Genomic DNA, 15,797 nt, shown 5'->3' with positions numbered 1-15,797 from the left:
ATTTACTTGATATACAATATCCAATTAGCATTCTACTTGCATAAAAAGTAATGGAAGGTTTGCCTACAAGAGTACAGAGTCAGGATCAAAATAAAAATAAACAATATTTCTTCTGAGCCCATTCCTGCATCCACATTAAGTATTCAACAATTTAGCAAAACCTCAAAAACCAAAGAGGAAAAAAAAAGCACAACTGAGTACAAGGGCAAAGTTAAACTCAGGAACGACAATGAATTAGCCACGATACAAACTACGTGATGAAAAACAGAAGGATAAAGTACAAGATAATCCCCCTAAGAAAAGCACCCATTTTAATTTTTTATTATTTTTTTCATCCCTTCATAGAAAGACACATTGGCTGCCTCTGAGCTGTTCTCCCTACCCCTTCTACCGAGCTCAACGCCTTTGCAAAGATTAAAAGATATATGATTATGTGCCCACAATTCCAAAAATACAGACTTTAATCTGGAAAAAGAAGGAAAAGATCTAAACACGATTTGGAGAATAAAAAACACAAAACAGAACAAAACAAGACCCCACAAATACGAGCAAAATTATTTTGTGGTCCAAATCAAAGACCATCTTATAAATCGAACCTTAAAATTTTGAACTTCAAGGTAAAGCTGCTTTATGGTCAAAACTAAAATGTTTTGAGCAGGCAGAATACATTCTCTTCATACCTTTTGACAAGCTCGTTTGCATACATGTTTATATTCCTTGGCTTTGGATTCAGAATGATAACCTGCACCTGTAGTGAAAAAAGCAATCGTTAGCTATCATTAAGATACCTGGGACCCTGCTTATATTATATAAATAGTTCATATAAATGGATGCTCTCCTAGTGACAATAAAACTATTGCCCCAAGTGTACAGAGTCTTAAAAATGTAATAGTTTCTTTCTCCACCATAAGCCTTTTTAATTTACCTTACCTCCTTTTTCAAAAGCTATCTTCCTGCCAGAGGCACTATTTCTATTTCTAAATAGCTCATGTCCCTAGAGAGGCTTTGCCAAGCTCACTTCTCCTCCAGTTCTTTTGGCTGGAGTTGATAGCCCAGGCAGTGTCAAGGACAGAGTCCCTTCAAGTTCCTCTCTGTTGACCTCTGAAAAGTACCTGCCAAAAATTTTAAGAGTAACTTCAAAAAACTAGGTAGTTTCTAAACAACATTTGAAGTTGAGGGGTGTCAATCCCATCGGTCCACAACCACCACCACCACTACCACTCCTACCCAAACTTTTCCATTCTCTCACCCCCTAGAATGTAACTCTGGGTGTCTCTGAAACCTCAGTGATGGTATATTCACAACTTCCAATTAGAAATCCTGTTGCTCTCTGGCTCTTAATCAAACACCAGCAACTTCCTAAGAGGATGGCTCTGAAATTTGTTTCCCTAAAAGGATTAATACTTGTTTAGTTAGGGATTTGAGAATAATGTAAATAAAAAAAGAAACCAATATAAGAGAACTTCAACTCTTGTGACAATTAGGCTTCTCATCAAAATTCTTTTTAATCTTTTTTTTTTTTTTGGTGGGGGGAGGTATAATTAGGTTTATTTATTTATTTTAGAGGAGGTCCTGGGGATTGAACCCAGGACTGCACGCATGCTAAGCATGCGCTCTACCACTTGAGCTATACCCTCCCCCCTCTCATCAAAATTCTTAAACAGAGTTTTGAAGCACCCCTTCAGCCCCCATCCTCAGCTACTGCTGGGCCCCACAGGTGTCCAACTTAGGGAAGGTTAAAGAACTATATTTCTAAGCTTCAGGGCTCCTCCTGTGAGACTGCAGACTGTGACACAACCTTAACCCACCTTTCCTCAAGGCAGAGAAAGAACTGGTCCAAGAAGCTATGGTTAAGGGACCCATGAGAACAGAAAAGATGCCCAAACAGGAATCCATAAAACATGCAAATTCCAATCCTATTTCTCAAAAGAACTCTGAAACTTCATAGAATCTGTGTCAATATTTAACAGAACTTTCTTCATGATTCTCTAATAAATGATCTCAGGTCTCTTGTCTTAGAACTTGGGTCCCAATCTTTTAGCAGTGTTTCCCAAAACATGGGATACCACAGCCAAACAGACAACTTTAGTGTATGGATAACAGCATTAATAACATCAACATGTAAATCCTCTGCTTAAAATAGGGAAACCGTCTCAGCATGTTTCCAGTATACCTTTAATATCTGATTAAATCTCGCTAATTCTTCTATTTAACAAAGGAAAAGGTAAGCTTAGGATCGAAACCACTGACAGGAACAGGATCTAGCTAAAATTTAATCACAATGGTTCTCTACATTGTGTTAAGTTATTTTCTCTTCCTGCAAGTGATACTGACATTCCACTTAAAGATAAGTTTCACCTTTAAAATTTTAAGGGTAAGAAGTGTTTAGTTCTTTAATATTAGGTAAAAGCATAGGTAGTTTACAGATCTGGGAATAAGCAACAGTCTACTCAAATGACTAAAATTTGAGTTCTTAAAAACAATAATAAACAAAAGTTTTAAAATCTACACTGGAATTGAAATTTTGTTCCTGAAACGTATAAGATATATACTTCTGCATAATCAATCACTCTATTTGGCCTTCTAATAATTTAGAAGGGGAAGGTCAGCCTTAATCCACACAATTCCCTGCCATAATCCAGACCTCCTCCAATAACAGCTGGTCCCCAGCACCAAACTTTGTCTAAGAGCCACTACTATCAGGTGTGTTTATGAAAGAGGAGGGCTATCACCATGACTGTCCCAGAAGGCAATCTTTTCCAACTAATCAAAAGCTCCATGCTGTTGCTTGTTACACATTTCAGGCCTTTCTCGTACATTTTTCAAAGACTCGTTCTGAATAAAATACCTCACTGGGTCCTATAAAGATGCGCCGTCAACATGGTATACTAGAAAGAATAGTGGGCTAGGAATCTGAAGGCAGGAGTTCCAGCCCCAGTCTACATCTAACTGAGTTCTTTCTATAAATTTACCCCAGTTCTTTGAAAAATCATTTGAAAGAAAATAAAACTGAACCTGGTTTTTTTTTTTTTTTGGCCATATTCTCCTGTACCAGATTCTGTAAGGCTTCCCAAGTCGTCCAGTCTAGATACAGCCACAGGTTAACGACCAGGCAGAACTCCAGTTTGATAAGAAGAAACCAATTCCTCTCCTCACCCCAGATCAAAGTTAATCTCACTCGTATCCTGCTTGACTGTCTGAGGAAAGTTTAAAGGAGATCCAGCCATTCCTTCTTCCTTCACAGAGGCCTTGAACTTCAGACTCTAAATGTAGGCAAATAGAAATGACTGAAGAAGAGGAAGGAAGGGCTGCACTGCTTGGAAACCCAAGACACTTCAGTGACGGGGACCCAGGCGTTGGGCTTCACTGTGTCTATCTTCAAGGTCCTCTGCAGTGGAGATTACAGGCTGATGCAGTGCCAAGAGCACGAGCCTGAGTCTTAAGGGCCCACTTAAGGGTCTGTCAGCCTGGCTCTTGTACAAACTAGCTGTGTGGCTGAAGCCATTTCATCACTCTAGTTTTAAGGTTCCTCATTTATAACATTAAGAAGGCAAACTAGCTCTAAGACTGTAAATTATACTCTAAGATGGCCAAAGCCAAAAAAAGAGTCAATAAAATTTTTTCAGCAGCATTATTTTCAAAAATACAAACCAGACTTAAATAATTACATTGCCTGGTTTTAACAATACCTAAATATATCTATTATATGGGGGGAAGTAAATAATAGAGCAGCTGAGTGAAGAAGACAAAGGAAGAGCCATCATTATAACATTTTCCAAATGTGGAGTTAGGGGAGGACCTCACTATACTGAAGTCAGTCTCTTTGGTTCCAACTCCTCTGGCAGTTTGCCTCCTCCAAATTTGAAATTCAATTCTCAGTGTACTTCCAAGGCAAGGGGGAAAAAAATCATTTTCATCTTACAGCTCACCCACTTAGAGCTTACCTGCATGCACCAGCACAAAGCCCCCTCGCTTCTCTTTATGGGACTGCTTTGTTTCCAGCTCTTTGGCTGATATTTTAACAGCCGAAACCTGAGATGATCTGGAAGGCAGCCCTTCTCCAGAACTCATCCCCTTCTCCATGGTCATTCTCCAAGATCACCATCTTCTATTGGAAAAAGAGCATACTTCCACCCAAAAGTAATTGCAGGAGAGGAATTACCCTAAAGGAAAACAGGCAAAGATGGTATGCATTTCTTTCCACTAACACACACATAACTTATAGAAATTCATGCAAAGATAACTTTCAAAAAACCTAATCTTAAAGTTATTTAACTAGCTGATACAAAGAATATAGAAAGGTTAGAATTTAAATCTCTCTGTCCACTGACAGTAATTGCTGAAAGTCATATAAACAAAAGAACTGTTATAAAAAGTCTTCATATTGAGCCCAAAGATATTTTATCTTTAGTTTTATCTATGTTGAAGAAAACCTCAACATAACTTAAATATCACTTTCTACTCCCTCCAAAACAAATGCTAATTATCTCAAGGACATTCTAGAACCACAGGCACTGCTGGCAACATCACTGAGCCTTGATATAAAGCCTAGATTGCTGCTCGTTTTTTTCTCCAGCTTTACTGAGATACAATTGACATACACCACTGTATAAGTTCAATGGGTATAATATGATGATCTGATACATGTATACATATGTATAAAATGATTACCACAACAAGGTTAGTTAACACATCCATCACCCCATATAATTACAAGTTTTTGTGTGTGGTGAGAACATTTAAGATCTATAGATCTTAAATTGCCTGCTTAAAGAAACGAAGCAAGGGACAGATTTACACCTGCCTGTGAAGAACCTCTTCAGAAAAAGTTTAAAGCTTCACAGGTCAACTGTACAACACAAATGCTAACAAAACTATGACTAAACCAAGAAATTAAAATAACACTTGTGCAAATGCTTGTTAATTTTCATGAAAGCATTATTTCTGAGGTTCTCAAAAGATAAATAATAAAATATAAAGTTTAATAAAAAAGAATTACAGGCAACTTACGCCAAAAGTCTCTAATTTTTCTCAAGCTCACAAGCTTCTAGCAATCTTGGCTTTATAACTATAATGATGGCAGAACACATTTCAGACTGGGGGAAAATGGAGCACTTAAAAATCAACACACAGAGATTTAAAGAAAAGCCAAGAAAGAGTCAAGTGGTTGAAACTACTTAAGCACCTAGATTCACACTGTTAGGTAAAAATCTGTACCTTATTTTAAATTGAGAAATGGGGAGAAGCACAAGTCTTTTCAAATATAAAACATAAATACTTTTATCTTTCATTCACAGTTCCATATTTCTGTTTTGTTTTGAGGTTTTTGTGGTGGGTTGTTTTTTTGTTTTGTTTTGTTTTGTTTTGATATTTTACAGAAGAAATGGTCAACAATGGATTGAAAAACAATTTTTAAGTTGGTCCTTCACAACAGAGATGGTCTGTGAAGCACTGCAATATGGTATTTTACCTTCCTTTAAATCCTGGTTTAACAGTCTATTTAATTTTATTATATATCATTTTATTTGAAGGACATAATAATTTTAAATAATATATATAAATATATATATACTGGTGTGTGTGGTGGGTGTGTGTGTGTGTGTTTACATATATCCATAAATGCAGGAAAAAAATTTTTGATTACAAGAGTGCTGAGGTTAATTAAGTAACAGTGAATTTAATGTCTGTTTTTGTTTTCTTTTGTGGTGGTAGCTGTCTGAGGATGGATTTCCTTCCAATGAGTTCACGAGTTTCTGTCTTAATTACTTTTACCTGACTTCAGGTATTTCTCTGAGATAGGTTACTATTTATTCCTGTGTCTGCTGACACAGTCAGTTTAAATGATCAACAGTTCATCTGCCAGTCTACACAGGCCATGATGTCTGACCCTGCCATGAAAGGAGCTTGGGACCACCAGCCCCACAAACATAGTTGTGTGAAAACTCAGACTGGAAAATTAAAGCTCCACTTCAAATGAAAACATATCCAAGCAGTATGAGTTATAAAACTTACTCAGACTCACTGTCATCAGATGCATTTTTTTTCATGAATAACAAATCAGAATGTCTACATTTTATAATGAATAAGGTTTGATGTAATGGGCATTTTAACATATGTGAGAGATTTTAAAATATTGCTTCTCAAGCTTGTCTGAAAAAAATAAAATGTGGTAGATGAATTAATATGCTATTTCTTGCACAATCTACCATTCCTCCAAGACTATCCGAAATGTATTTATGTAGCAAACCATGTCATCTCAATAAACTCCTCCAAAAATGCTGGCCCCAAAGTTTTGCTGGATTGGGGAAGGAATTCAAGTAGACAGGCTATCCAGTGTACAACTCTGGCCTCCAACTCCCAAAGGTTACTGAAATATTTTTAATTCAATTAGAAATGAAGCAATTTCTACTCCAACATCAGTTTTTGTTTAACTCAGAATTCATTAAAGGTCTGACCTTCCTAACAGAGTTCCAACAAATGTATAAAAAAAAAAGACAAAAAAATAAATTAAATAAAAGGGACAAGTGGGCAAATCCCACTTTACAGAAAAATTATATAATAGTTTAAACAGATCAAAAGATGCTAAACCTCACTCAAAAGAAAAATGCAAAATAAAACTATACTCAAATATCATTTTTTAACTTGGATTGGCAAACAAACAGAGAAAAAAGGTAAGATGACATCATGTTTTGAGGCTATAGAGAAACAGGAGCTCCCATACATTGCTAGTAGTGGCATAAATTAGTACTACTCAACAAGGGTAACTCAACTCAATACAGCTAAATCAACCAAAACTACAAACACACACTGAAGGACTGTCTGCAACAGGGAATATGGACCAACACCATGTCCTGATGGGAGGTGGTAAAAATAAAAGCAGCCCTTAAAAAAATGAGGACATTCTTGATATACAAATACGAAATGACCAGTCTTGAAGACATTTTGGTAAGTAAAAAGAGCATGGTACAGAAATAAATGCAGTACCATATTTCAAGGGAGGGGAAAAGAAATAATTCAGCTAAATATACATGCAAAGTACAATCTGGAAGAATATACCAAAAAATATTACACTAGTGATTACCAGAAGATTTGGGTGACTGGTGGGATGGAAATTTCACTGTTCACCATTTTATACTTTTTGATTTTGAACCACCTGATTGTATCACTTACCAAAAAAAACCTTTTTTATTCATTTATTTATTTATGATAATACAAGGTAACTAGCCAAGTCCAAGTTCTAAAATAGGGCAAGCCTATGCGATCCCACTTCAAAGCTTCAGGAAGAGGAAATGCCATATTCTCAAAACCCATCCCAACTAGGGAACAAATAGACAAAAACATGACCAATCAACAATACTGGCCCAAGGGGTCTTTTTTGTTTTCATTTTTCTGGATCTTGAACTTCTAGGGCCATACAAACCACAGATAATCCTAATTTTAAAAAAATAAAATTAGTATTTGATCTCTATAGTTTAGACTAAGGAGTAAAAAAATAAATCGTGACTGTAGATTAATATCAAATATTCCTGTGATTTTTTATCACATTTGTAGTTATTAAAATCGTTATTTGAAATTGATGAAGCATACTTACATCAATATATTGATCCATTGGAAAAAAAAATGTTTAATGCTTCAGCTAGGCCTTTGAGGTAACACTCAACACAAAAGGTTTCCAATAAAAGATGTATAAGCATGTTAGTTTTACACAACAGAAAACAATCTTATAGATCACTTTTATAATGCCTATATTTCTGAATAATATGTTTGAATATGGACACTTTGCAATTTCCTACCAGTGATGATATTAAAATTCATTTTATTATTTCTAAAAAACACTGGCAATGTGTCCTTCCTCTGCTATAGTTGCTTGAAAAGTCAAACATAAAGTTAGCATATGGCCCAGCAATTCTACTCCTAGGTATATACTGATGAGAACTGAAAACATGGCCACACAAAAACTTGTACATGGATATTTAATAGTAGAATTATTCACAATAGTCAAAAAGTGGAAACAACTCAAATGTCCATGAACTGATGGTGGTTAAACAAAATGCGGCATATTTGGACAATGGAACATTATTAGGCATAAAAAGGAATGAAGCACTGACACATACTACAGCATGAATGAACCCTGAAAACAGTGAAATCCAACATGAAAAGCCACATATTGTATGTTTCCATTTACATGAAATGTCCAGAGTAGGCAAATCTAAAGAGACAGTAAGTAGGTCAGTTGTTGCCTAGGGCTAGAAGGATAGAGGGGAATTGACAAGTGATTGCTAATGGGGGACAGGGTTTCTTTGTGGGGGGAGGAATAAAAATGGTCTAAAATTGATTGTGGTCATGGTTGCACAATTCTGAATATACTAAATACTATTGAATTGTACACTTTCCATGTGTAATCATATAATAAATGAATTATACCTTAAATTTTTTTCTGGGGGGTGGGGTATTTCTTGCTTCCCATAAATTGTATCTTCACCCATAAGATGTATCTTTTCCAAATCACCAAACCTAATGTCCTTCTCTTAGTCTTCTGGTTACAACCTTTGATTCTGCAGACCCCCTGTTCTCTTCGGCAATCATGCCAGTCTACTAATCTGTCTCTTCACGGCCCCTCTCACCCCTTCCAGCTTTGTCCTCTTGCATGACTCCCAGACAGCCTGTCTGTCCATGGACTTATTCTCCAATGTCTCTTTCAGCAGCTTCATCCACTGGCAACCTTTCAAACTATCCCCTCTGTAAGTCAGATGATTCCTAACTCTTAGTGTTTTGTCTCTTGAGCTGTGGCCACAAGTCCACTGGATAGTTCAGCCTGGATCCTCCTCGCTAAGGCCTACCCAAAATAAATTCACCTTTCCCCAGAAATCTAGATCTTTCCACATAATAGCACCATCCTTTTCTAACTCACCTTGTAGTCATCTTGGACTGCACCCAGTTTCCAAATCCTATAGATCTCTTCTTAAGCATTTAACTTCCTTTGCCCTACTGCTTTGACTCTTGCTCAGCTCACATACCTCTTAGCATAAGTGTTACAAAAAGCGTTTTAACTTTTCTTCCCAAATCCAGGCTATTGTAAAACAATCATCTACAAAAGGTGGCCAAAATAAATCTCATAAAGGACAATGCCAATCAAGACAGATAGCATGCCAAAAGACATGAGCAGGCAATACATAAAAGAAGAAATACAAACAGGATATCCAATATTAAGGAAAGAGTATTCAAAGAAATACAAAAAAAAGAGAGAAATCTTTCTGACAAGCAGTGTACTGCCAACATAAATAGATGTAACTATTTTGAAAAGGAATTTGTCAGAAAGTATCAAGAGCCTTAAAATGTATCATTTTGTATACACCATCTCTCCAGAGATACTCCATATAGGAACCAATCTATGCAGACACAAATAACTGTACCACGGACTCCTCTAGAGAGAACTGGGAGACTGGGGAAGAGGGAGGGGCAAGGATGAAAGGGAAACTTGATTTTCTCCTAATAACCTTTTGTATTTCAATTTTTTTAAAGCTAGGTATTATTTACTAAAAAGAGAAGATTTAATTTGGCTGTCTCTGAGACCAAGATGAATATAAATTAACTCGATTATCAAGGCCAGAAGAGAAACTCAGAATAAAACCAGTTTTTGCTTCAGAGACCTCTGATTTAAGGTCTAAATCTTGACTCCATTTCTCTCAAAGATTCCTTCATTTTCCTACTGCATTTGATGACACTTTTTGTTTTTTCTTTAAGCCATTTAGAACACTACCACATGTCCTGTTTGCCTCTGGTATTGAAGTTTTTCACTCTAGATTTATTTAGTCTTTTTAGAAGCAACTGAAGGAGGAAGGAAGTCATGGAATCCATTCATCTTACAGCAAAAGGCTTTTAGAGAAATCCAGCCCTTAAGCTATAGCAACTGATGAATAAAGAAGCATTTTGTTGCTCTTAACATCATGAGATTGAAGGCTTAATGCCTCATTAAATGAGCTCCAAACATACATTCCTCTTTGACCCAGTAATTCCACTTCTGAGAACACTTTCTACCAAAATAACTTTAAATACAGAAAAGGTTTCATGCCTTTCATGCTGTGTTTAACATAGGATAATTTAGAAGAACAAAAATCTGGGAGCAACTTAAATATCCAACATAGAGAAATAGTTAGGAAATGATTATTTATTTATGGTCAACTGGTTTTTGAAAAAGGGTGCCAAGGCCATTCAATGGGGAAAGGACAGCCTTTTCAACAAATGTTGCTGGAAAAACTGAAGAGCTACATGTCAAGGAATAAAGTAGGACTCCTATCTCACACCATATACAAAAATTAACTCTACATAGATCAAGACCCAAATGTAAGAGCTAAAACTATATAAAACTCTTAGAAGAAAACATAGGGGTAAATATTCATGATCCGGAATTTGGCAATGGTTTTACATATGACACCAAAAGCGCAAACACCAAAAACAGATAAATTAGATTTCACCAAACTTTTAAACTTTGCGCTTCAAAAGACACCCCTACAAAATGGGAGAAAAATGGAAGAAATATTGCAAATCATATATCTGATAAGGGACTTGTGTCCAGTATAAAGAACTCTTACAACTTTAATTTTTAATTCAATTTTAAAATGGGCGGGGGGAGGGTATAGCTCAAGGGGTAGTGCGCATGCTTAGCATGCATGAGGTACCTCCTCCAAATACAAATAAATAAATAAACCTAATTACCTCCCCCTCATAAAACAAACAAACAAAAAGCAAAAAAAGTGTTAAAAATTTTTAAATAAAAATAAAAATGGGCAAAGGAATTAAATGGATATTTCTCCAAAGATACACAAGGGGCCAATAAGCACAGGAGAAAGATGCTCAACATTATCAGACATCAGGCAAATGCAAATCAAAACCACAGGATATCATTTCACAACCAACAGAATGGCTATGGTCAAAAAGACAGACAGTTAGTGTTAGAAAGGATATGGAGAAATCAGAATCCCCATATCCTGCTTGTTCAGGCCACTTTGGGAAACAGCTCCTCAAAAAGTTAAACAGTTACCACATGGCCCAGCAATTCCACTCCTAGGTATACACCTAAGAAAACAGAAAACATATGTCCACACAAAAACTTGCACATGGATGTTTACAGCAGAATTATTCATAATAGTCAAAATGCAGAAACATCCCAAATGTCCACCAACTGATGATGGATAAACAAAATGTGGCCTATTTACATAACAGAGTATTATTCAGCCATAAAAAGGAGTGAAGTAGACACATAATACAACATGGATGAAACCTGAGAACGCTAAGTGAAAGAAGGTGAACAACAAAAAGTCACATATTATATGATTCCATTTACATGAAATGTACAGAACAGGAAAATCCATAGACACAAAGTAGATTAGTGGTTGCCAAGGGCTGGGGGAACAAGGAGAGGGGAAATCCAATGGGGAGCGACTATAATGGGTAGAGTTTCTTTCTGAGGTGATGAAAATGTTATGGAATTAGTGGTGATGGGTGCACAACTCTGTGAATATACTAAAAACCACTGAAATTTACAATTTAAAATGGTGGATTTTATGAATTACATCTCAAAAAAAAATCACTCCTTCCAAGATGCAATGTACAAAACGTATGCTTTTTAATTAAAATCATATTTTATACACATACATTATGATTCTAAGTAGGTTAAGTATATGCTATAAGGGGAGGGTAATAGCTCAGTGGTAGAGTACATGTTTAGCATGCACGAGGTCCTGGGTTCAATCCCCAGTACCTCCATTTAAAAAAAGAAAGAAAATTAAACATATATATACACATATATATATTATATATATTATATATATGTGTATATATATTATATATATATACACACATACATACATACACACACTATTAAAAAAATGTAGAAAGAGATCAAAATGCTTGGTTGGTGGAACCACAGATGATCTCTATTTAAATATTTCTGCATTTTCCAGATATTCTTTAATAAGCATGCACTGCTTTTTAATAGTGAGGGGGAAAGCTTTATTTAAACAAAAAAGCAAATTACTAAACTCCCAGGTGTATGAAAATTCCTTAGCTTAGTATACAACGATCTCAGTCACATGGTCCCCAAAGTACCTTTCATTCCCCTCCCCTTACAGAAGCGAATCAAGTTGAACTCCCTCCTTCCGGAAACACGATGCGCTCTGTTTCCAGGGCACCTCCAGTTCCTGTTTTCCACCCTCCTCTCCAGTTGCTCCTGCTCCATCTTCTCGGTCCTTTCCTCTTCCTTCTCCTCCACCCGAGCTGTAAATGCTAACGTCCCGCGGGACTCTAAGCAGGCCTCTATCACACTACGGGGCTGCTTTGGCCCCCACCGGTCACGCAGGACCAGAGCGCGCACCCTCGGGGTCTCTGCGAGCCTCAAACTCGGAGGAACTCGCAGCCTGGCACTGCAAAGCGGCTGAAGGACTGCAAGGACTCTCCCACCCCTCCACACACACACAGACAGTCCCTTTCACGGAGAGGGGATGAGGCCGCCAAGCAGCCGCCGCTGGGAAGGGCACAGGCGCGGGCCCCACGCGCGACCGAGACTAGGGGACGAGGGACCTCCCGGGTCTCTTCCTTCAGCACAGCCCCCAGCAAGAGGGCTCCGCCCGCTCCCGGCCCCGGAGAGCACGTCCCAGCGAGAGCACGGCGCCCGGACAGAGGCAGCGCGCGGCGGAGGCAGCGGCGCGGACAGCGTGAGAAAGAGGGACACTCACCCGAGTCAGTCCCGAGCTCCACAGCACCGGAAGTAGTCACCCTCCCGTTGCCAGGGTGAGGAAGCGGGGGTGACGTTACGCTTTCCCATTGGCCGTGAGCAGAGCCCCGTGGCCGGAAGCAGGCGCCCCCACGCCGCTCTGTCTCCGCCCTCTCCTCCGGAGCGGCTCACCTGGCAGTGGATGTGCCGCGAAGACACCACCTGGAGCCTCCCTGTGAGCTGCGCAGGCGCCGTGGCCTCTCTCTCGTCACCCCGCCCCTTAATGAGCCAGAAGGATGTGATCTTCTGATCTGAGTGGTTGGCAGACCGGCGGTGTGATACCAATTGATATTAAGCTAGTCATCATTTATTGAGGTGTCACTTAAAAGCTTAATTTCATTCAATCCTTGCAGCACCCCCAATACAGAAGGGAAATCTGGAATTCTGCCTGGATTACATTTGGGAGATAGAAGCTAGCCTTGCTCTGGGGAGAATGAAAGTGTGGGTGGCCTTTCTTTTACCATCCAGTGTCTAAGACCAAGACAGAGTAACATTATGTAATTCCTTTAATGTTTCCCTGTAACTATTAACATGAATCCTTTACCATATAACCACTATTGAACCTGTCTTGAGAAGCAGAGATTGAAAGGAGCAGTTATGAAAATTCTCAAAGTGTGGTCCCCAGATGAGCAGCTTCGGCATCACCTGGACTCTTACCAGAAATTCAGATTCTTAGGCCTTAGCCCACACTTGCTAAATCAGAAACTTTGGGTTTGGGACCCAACAATCTGTTTTAACAAGTCCTCCAAGTGATGCAGATGCTCCTAAAATTTGAGAACTGCTGATCTACAGGGACTTTCTCTTTAGCCGAGTTTCAGAGGTGGAGTTGGGAGGGTGACACAAGGAGTGCCTCTGAAAAGGGGAGTAACTGAGATCTGTGCCTCCAGCAATTAAGAATGAGAGTCAGGGGCTAGTATGGGCATGAGACCCCAGAGCTGATCCCCATTCTGGGGTTCCTAGATAAAAGTATCTGTTAATTGTACAGGAAGTACTTCATAACTGCTAATAATCCCAAAGCATTTTTCTTAACTTTTGTATTATCCAACATATTTTTCTGCTAATATTGTTCTCCGCGAACAAAAATAAAAGGGTATAAAAAAGTTCTATTGTGAAAGTCACCTATAAAAACAGAATTTTAGACTTAAAGGGGAATGTAGAGCCCTATATTAAAATAAGTGGTTTAAATAAGAAAAAACAGTGTTTAATTCAGAAGAGACAGAGTTAGTGCAGTGGTTAAGTGCAAGAGAATCAGAAGAATCTGTGTTGCTAGCTCAGCCCAGCCACCTACCAATTGGAACACCTTGAACAATTTACTTAATATTTCTGTGACTCAGTTTCCCTGCTTGTAAAATGAGGATAATAATAGTATCTCTCGTAGAGCTGTTGTATGGAATAAATAAGTTAAAATATGTGAAGTACTTAGAAAAGTATGGGGCTCACAGTAAGTAATCAATAAATATTACTTTAAAAAGAAATTAAACCCCCATATACTATAAACTCAAAGAATCAAACTTCTTTCTCAAGTAAATGACATACAGCATTAAATAAACCAAAAATGTCCAGTTTGCTTATGGAGTAACTGTTATTAAAATTTGGAAAATAAATTAGTACTGTGTAATGGAAGGGTAAACTGTATAATACAGCCATTCATGTATTAAACAAATAATTAGAGCTTACACATTTTACATAAGAAGTGCTGAGGATGTGAAGGCTTAAAAAGAGTATTGGAGGTCTAGAGGAGTTAGCAACCAGTCAATCTCAGAGCCAAGCACACCCAGCCCCCCAAGTGACACCTCCAAGAGGCAGCTGTACCAGCCACAGGTATACATGTATGAGGACAAGAAAGACCAACTTGTCCTCAGATAATGTACAGTTTAGACTTTATATATATTGCAGCAGTTCTCAAAGTGTTATTCATACATGTAGGGTCCCTGGACCATGTCAGGGGGTCATTGATATCAAACTTATTTTATAATAATACTAAGATATTTATTTACCTTTTTATTCTCATTCTCCTATGAGTGTAAATGTACAAAAAGTTCATAGATAGGATTTCAAATTTCATATTGCAATTAACTTTAAAAAAAAACCCTCCACTTGTTCAATTTTGGTGTACTATCAAAAAAGAATATACACAATCACCTGATAAGGCCATTACAATATTCTTTCCTTTTCCAGATGCAACCCGTGGGAGGCTGAATTTCCTTTAGCTACTTCAACCAACGCAACATATCACAACAAATTGAATGCAGGAGCCGAAAGGAGAATCTAGCTGGCTTCTTTAAGCCAAACATAAAGAGACTGGCAGTAATGCACAAAAGATAACACTTTTCTCTCTACCTTATTGTTTGTTTGTTTGTTTTTCAAAGAATATAGTTATTTATCAAAATGCATTATTTATATTCACAAGCAATAGATTTATTATTGTTATTTTTAAATGAGAAATACTGTTTTACATTTTGGTTTTAATTTTTAATATAGTAAATATTAATAAACATAATCCACATAAACAAAATATCTGGAGCATTCGCAATTATTTTTAAGAGGACAACAATGTCTTGGGACCAAAAGCTGGATAACAGCTGATACAATTATCATATATTTAGTCTGTACAGGGTAGTAGCTATTTGGAAGGACTTTGAAATCAAATGAACCTGAGTCTACCTCCTGGATGTGCCACTTACTAGATGCCTGATATTGAACAGGTTACATAACCTTTCCTAACTTTTATCTTATCTGGAACTTATCTGGAAAATGGAAATAACAATACTTACTTAATGGGATTTTTCCAGAGTAATTGATGCAATGTACATAAAATATTTAGCATATTGGCATTGTAACAAGTGCAATGAGTAATCAGTTAGTACTATGACTATAAAAGATGTAACATGTAAAAAAGCATTTGAGAAAGCACAAGAAGAGGGAAGGAGAGTCTGGAGAGTAGAGACAAGCACTTCAAGCAGAGAGAACATCATATACAACACAACAAAGACTTGCAAAAGACTGAATTCTGGGAACTCTAAAT

General features: G+C 37.6%; 1 protein-coding gene across 6 annotated transcripts in view; it reads right to left on the bottom strand.

Moving 5' to 3' along the window:
- TASP1 (taspase 1) overlaps positions 1 to 12,850 on the bottom strand; it is a 261,040-nt gene extending 248,190 nt beyond the window's left edge. For all 6 annotated transcript variants that reach the window (XR_012500775.1, XR_012500776.1, XM_074347862.1 and 3 more), the window contains exons 1-3: positions 12,735 to 12,850; positions 3,945 to 4,163; positions 681 to 748 (exon numbers count right to left, since the gene is read on the bottom strand). Coding sequence is in view for 4 of the 6 variants with exons in the window: in XM_074347862.1 (XP_074203963.1) it covers positions 681 to 748; positions 3,945 to 4,089 (213 nt within the window). In the remaining 2 variants the exon portion in view is untranslated. The remainder of the gene's footprint in view (positions 1 to 680; positions 749 to 3,944; positions 4,164 to 12,734) is intronic.
- Between the last annotated feature and the right edge of the window lie 2,947 nt (positions 12,851 to 15,797).

This window comes from Camelus bactrianus, chromosome 19 (assembly GCF_048773025.1).
Source record: "Camelus bactrianus isolate YW-2024 breed Bactrian camel chromosome 19, ASM4877302v1, whole genome shotgun sequence".
Classification (NCBI taxonomy): domain Eukaryota; kingdom Metazoa; phylum Chordata; class Mammalia; order Artiodactyla; family Camelidae; genus Camelus; species Camelus bactrianus.
Note: the sequence above shows the minus strand (reverse complement) of the source record. Positions and strands in the feature narration are given on the sequence as shown.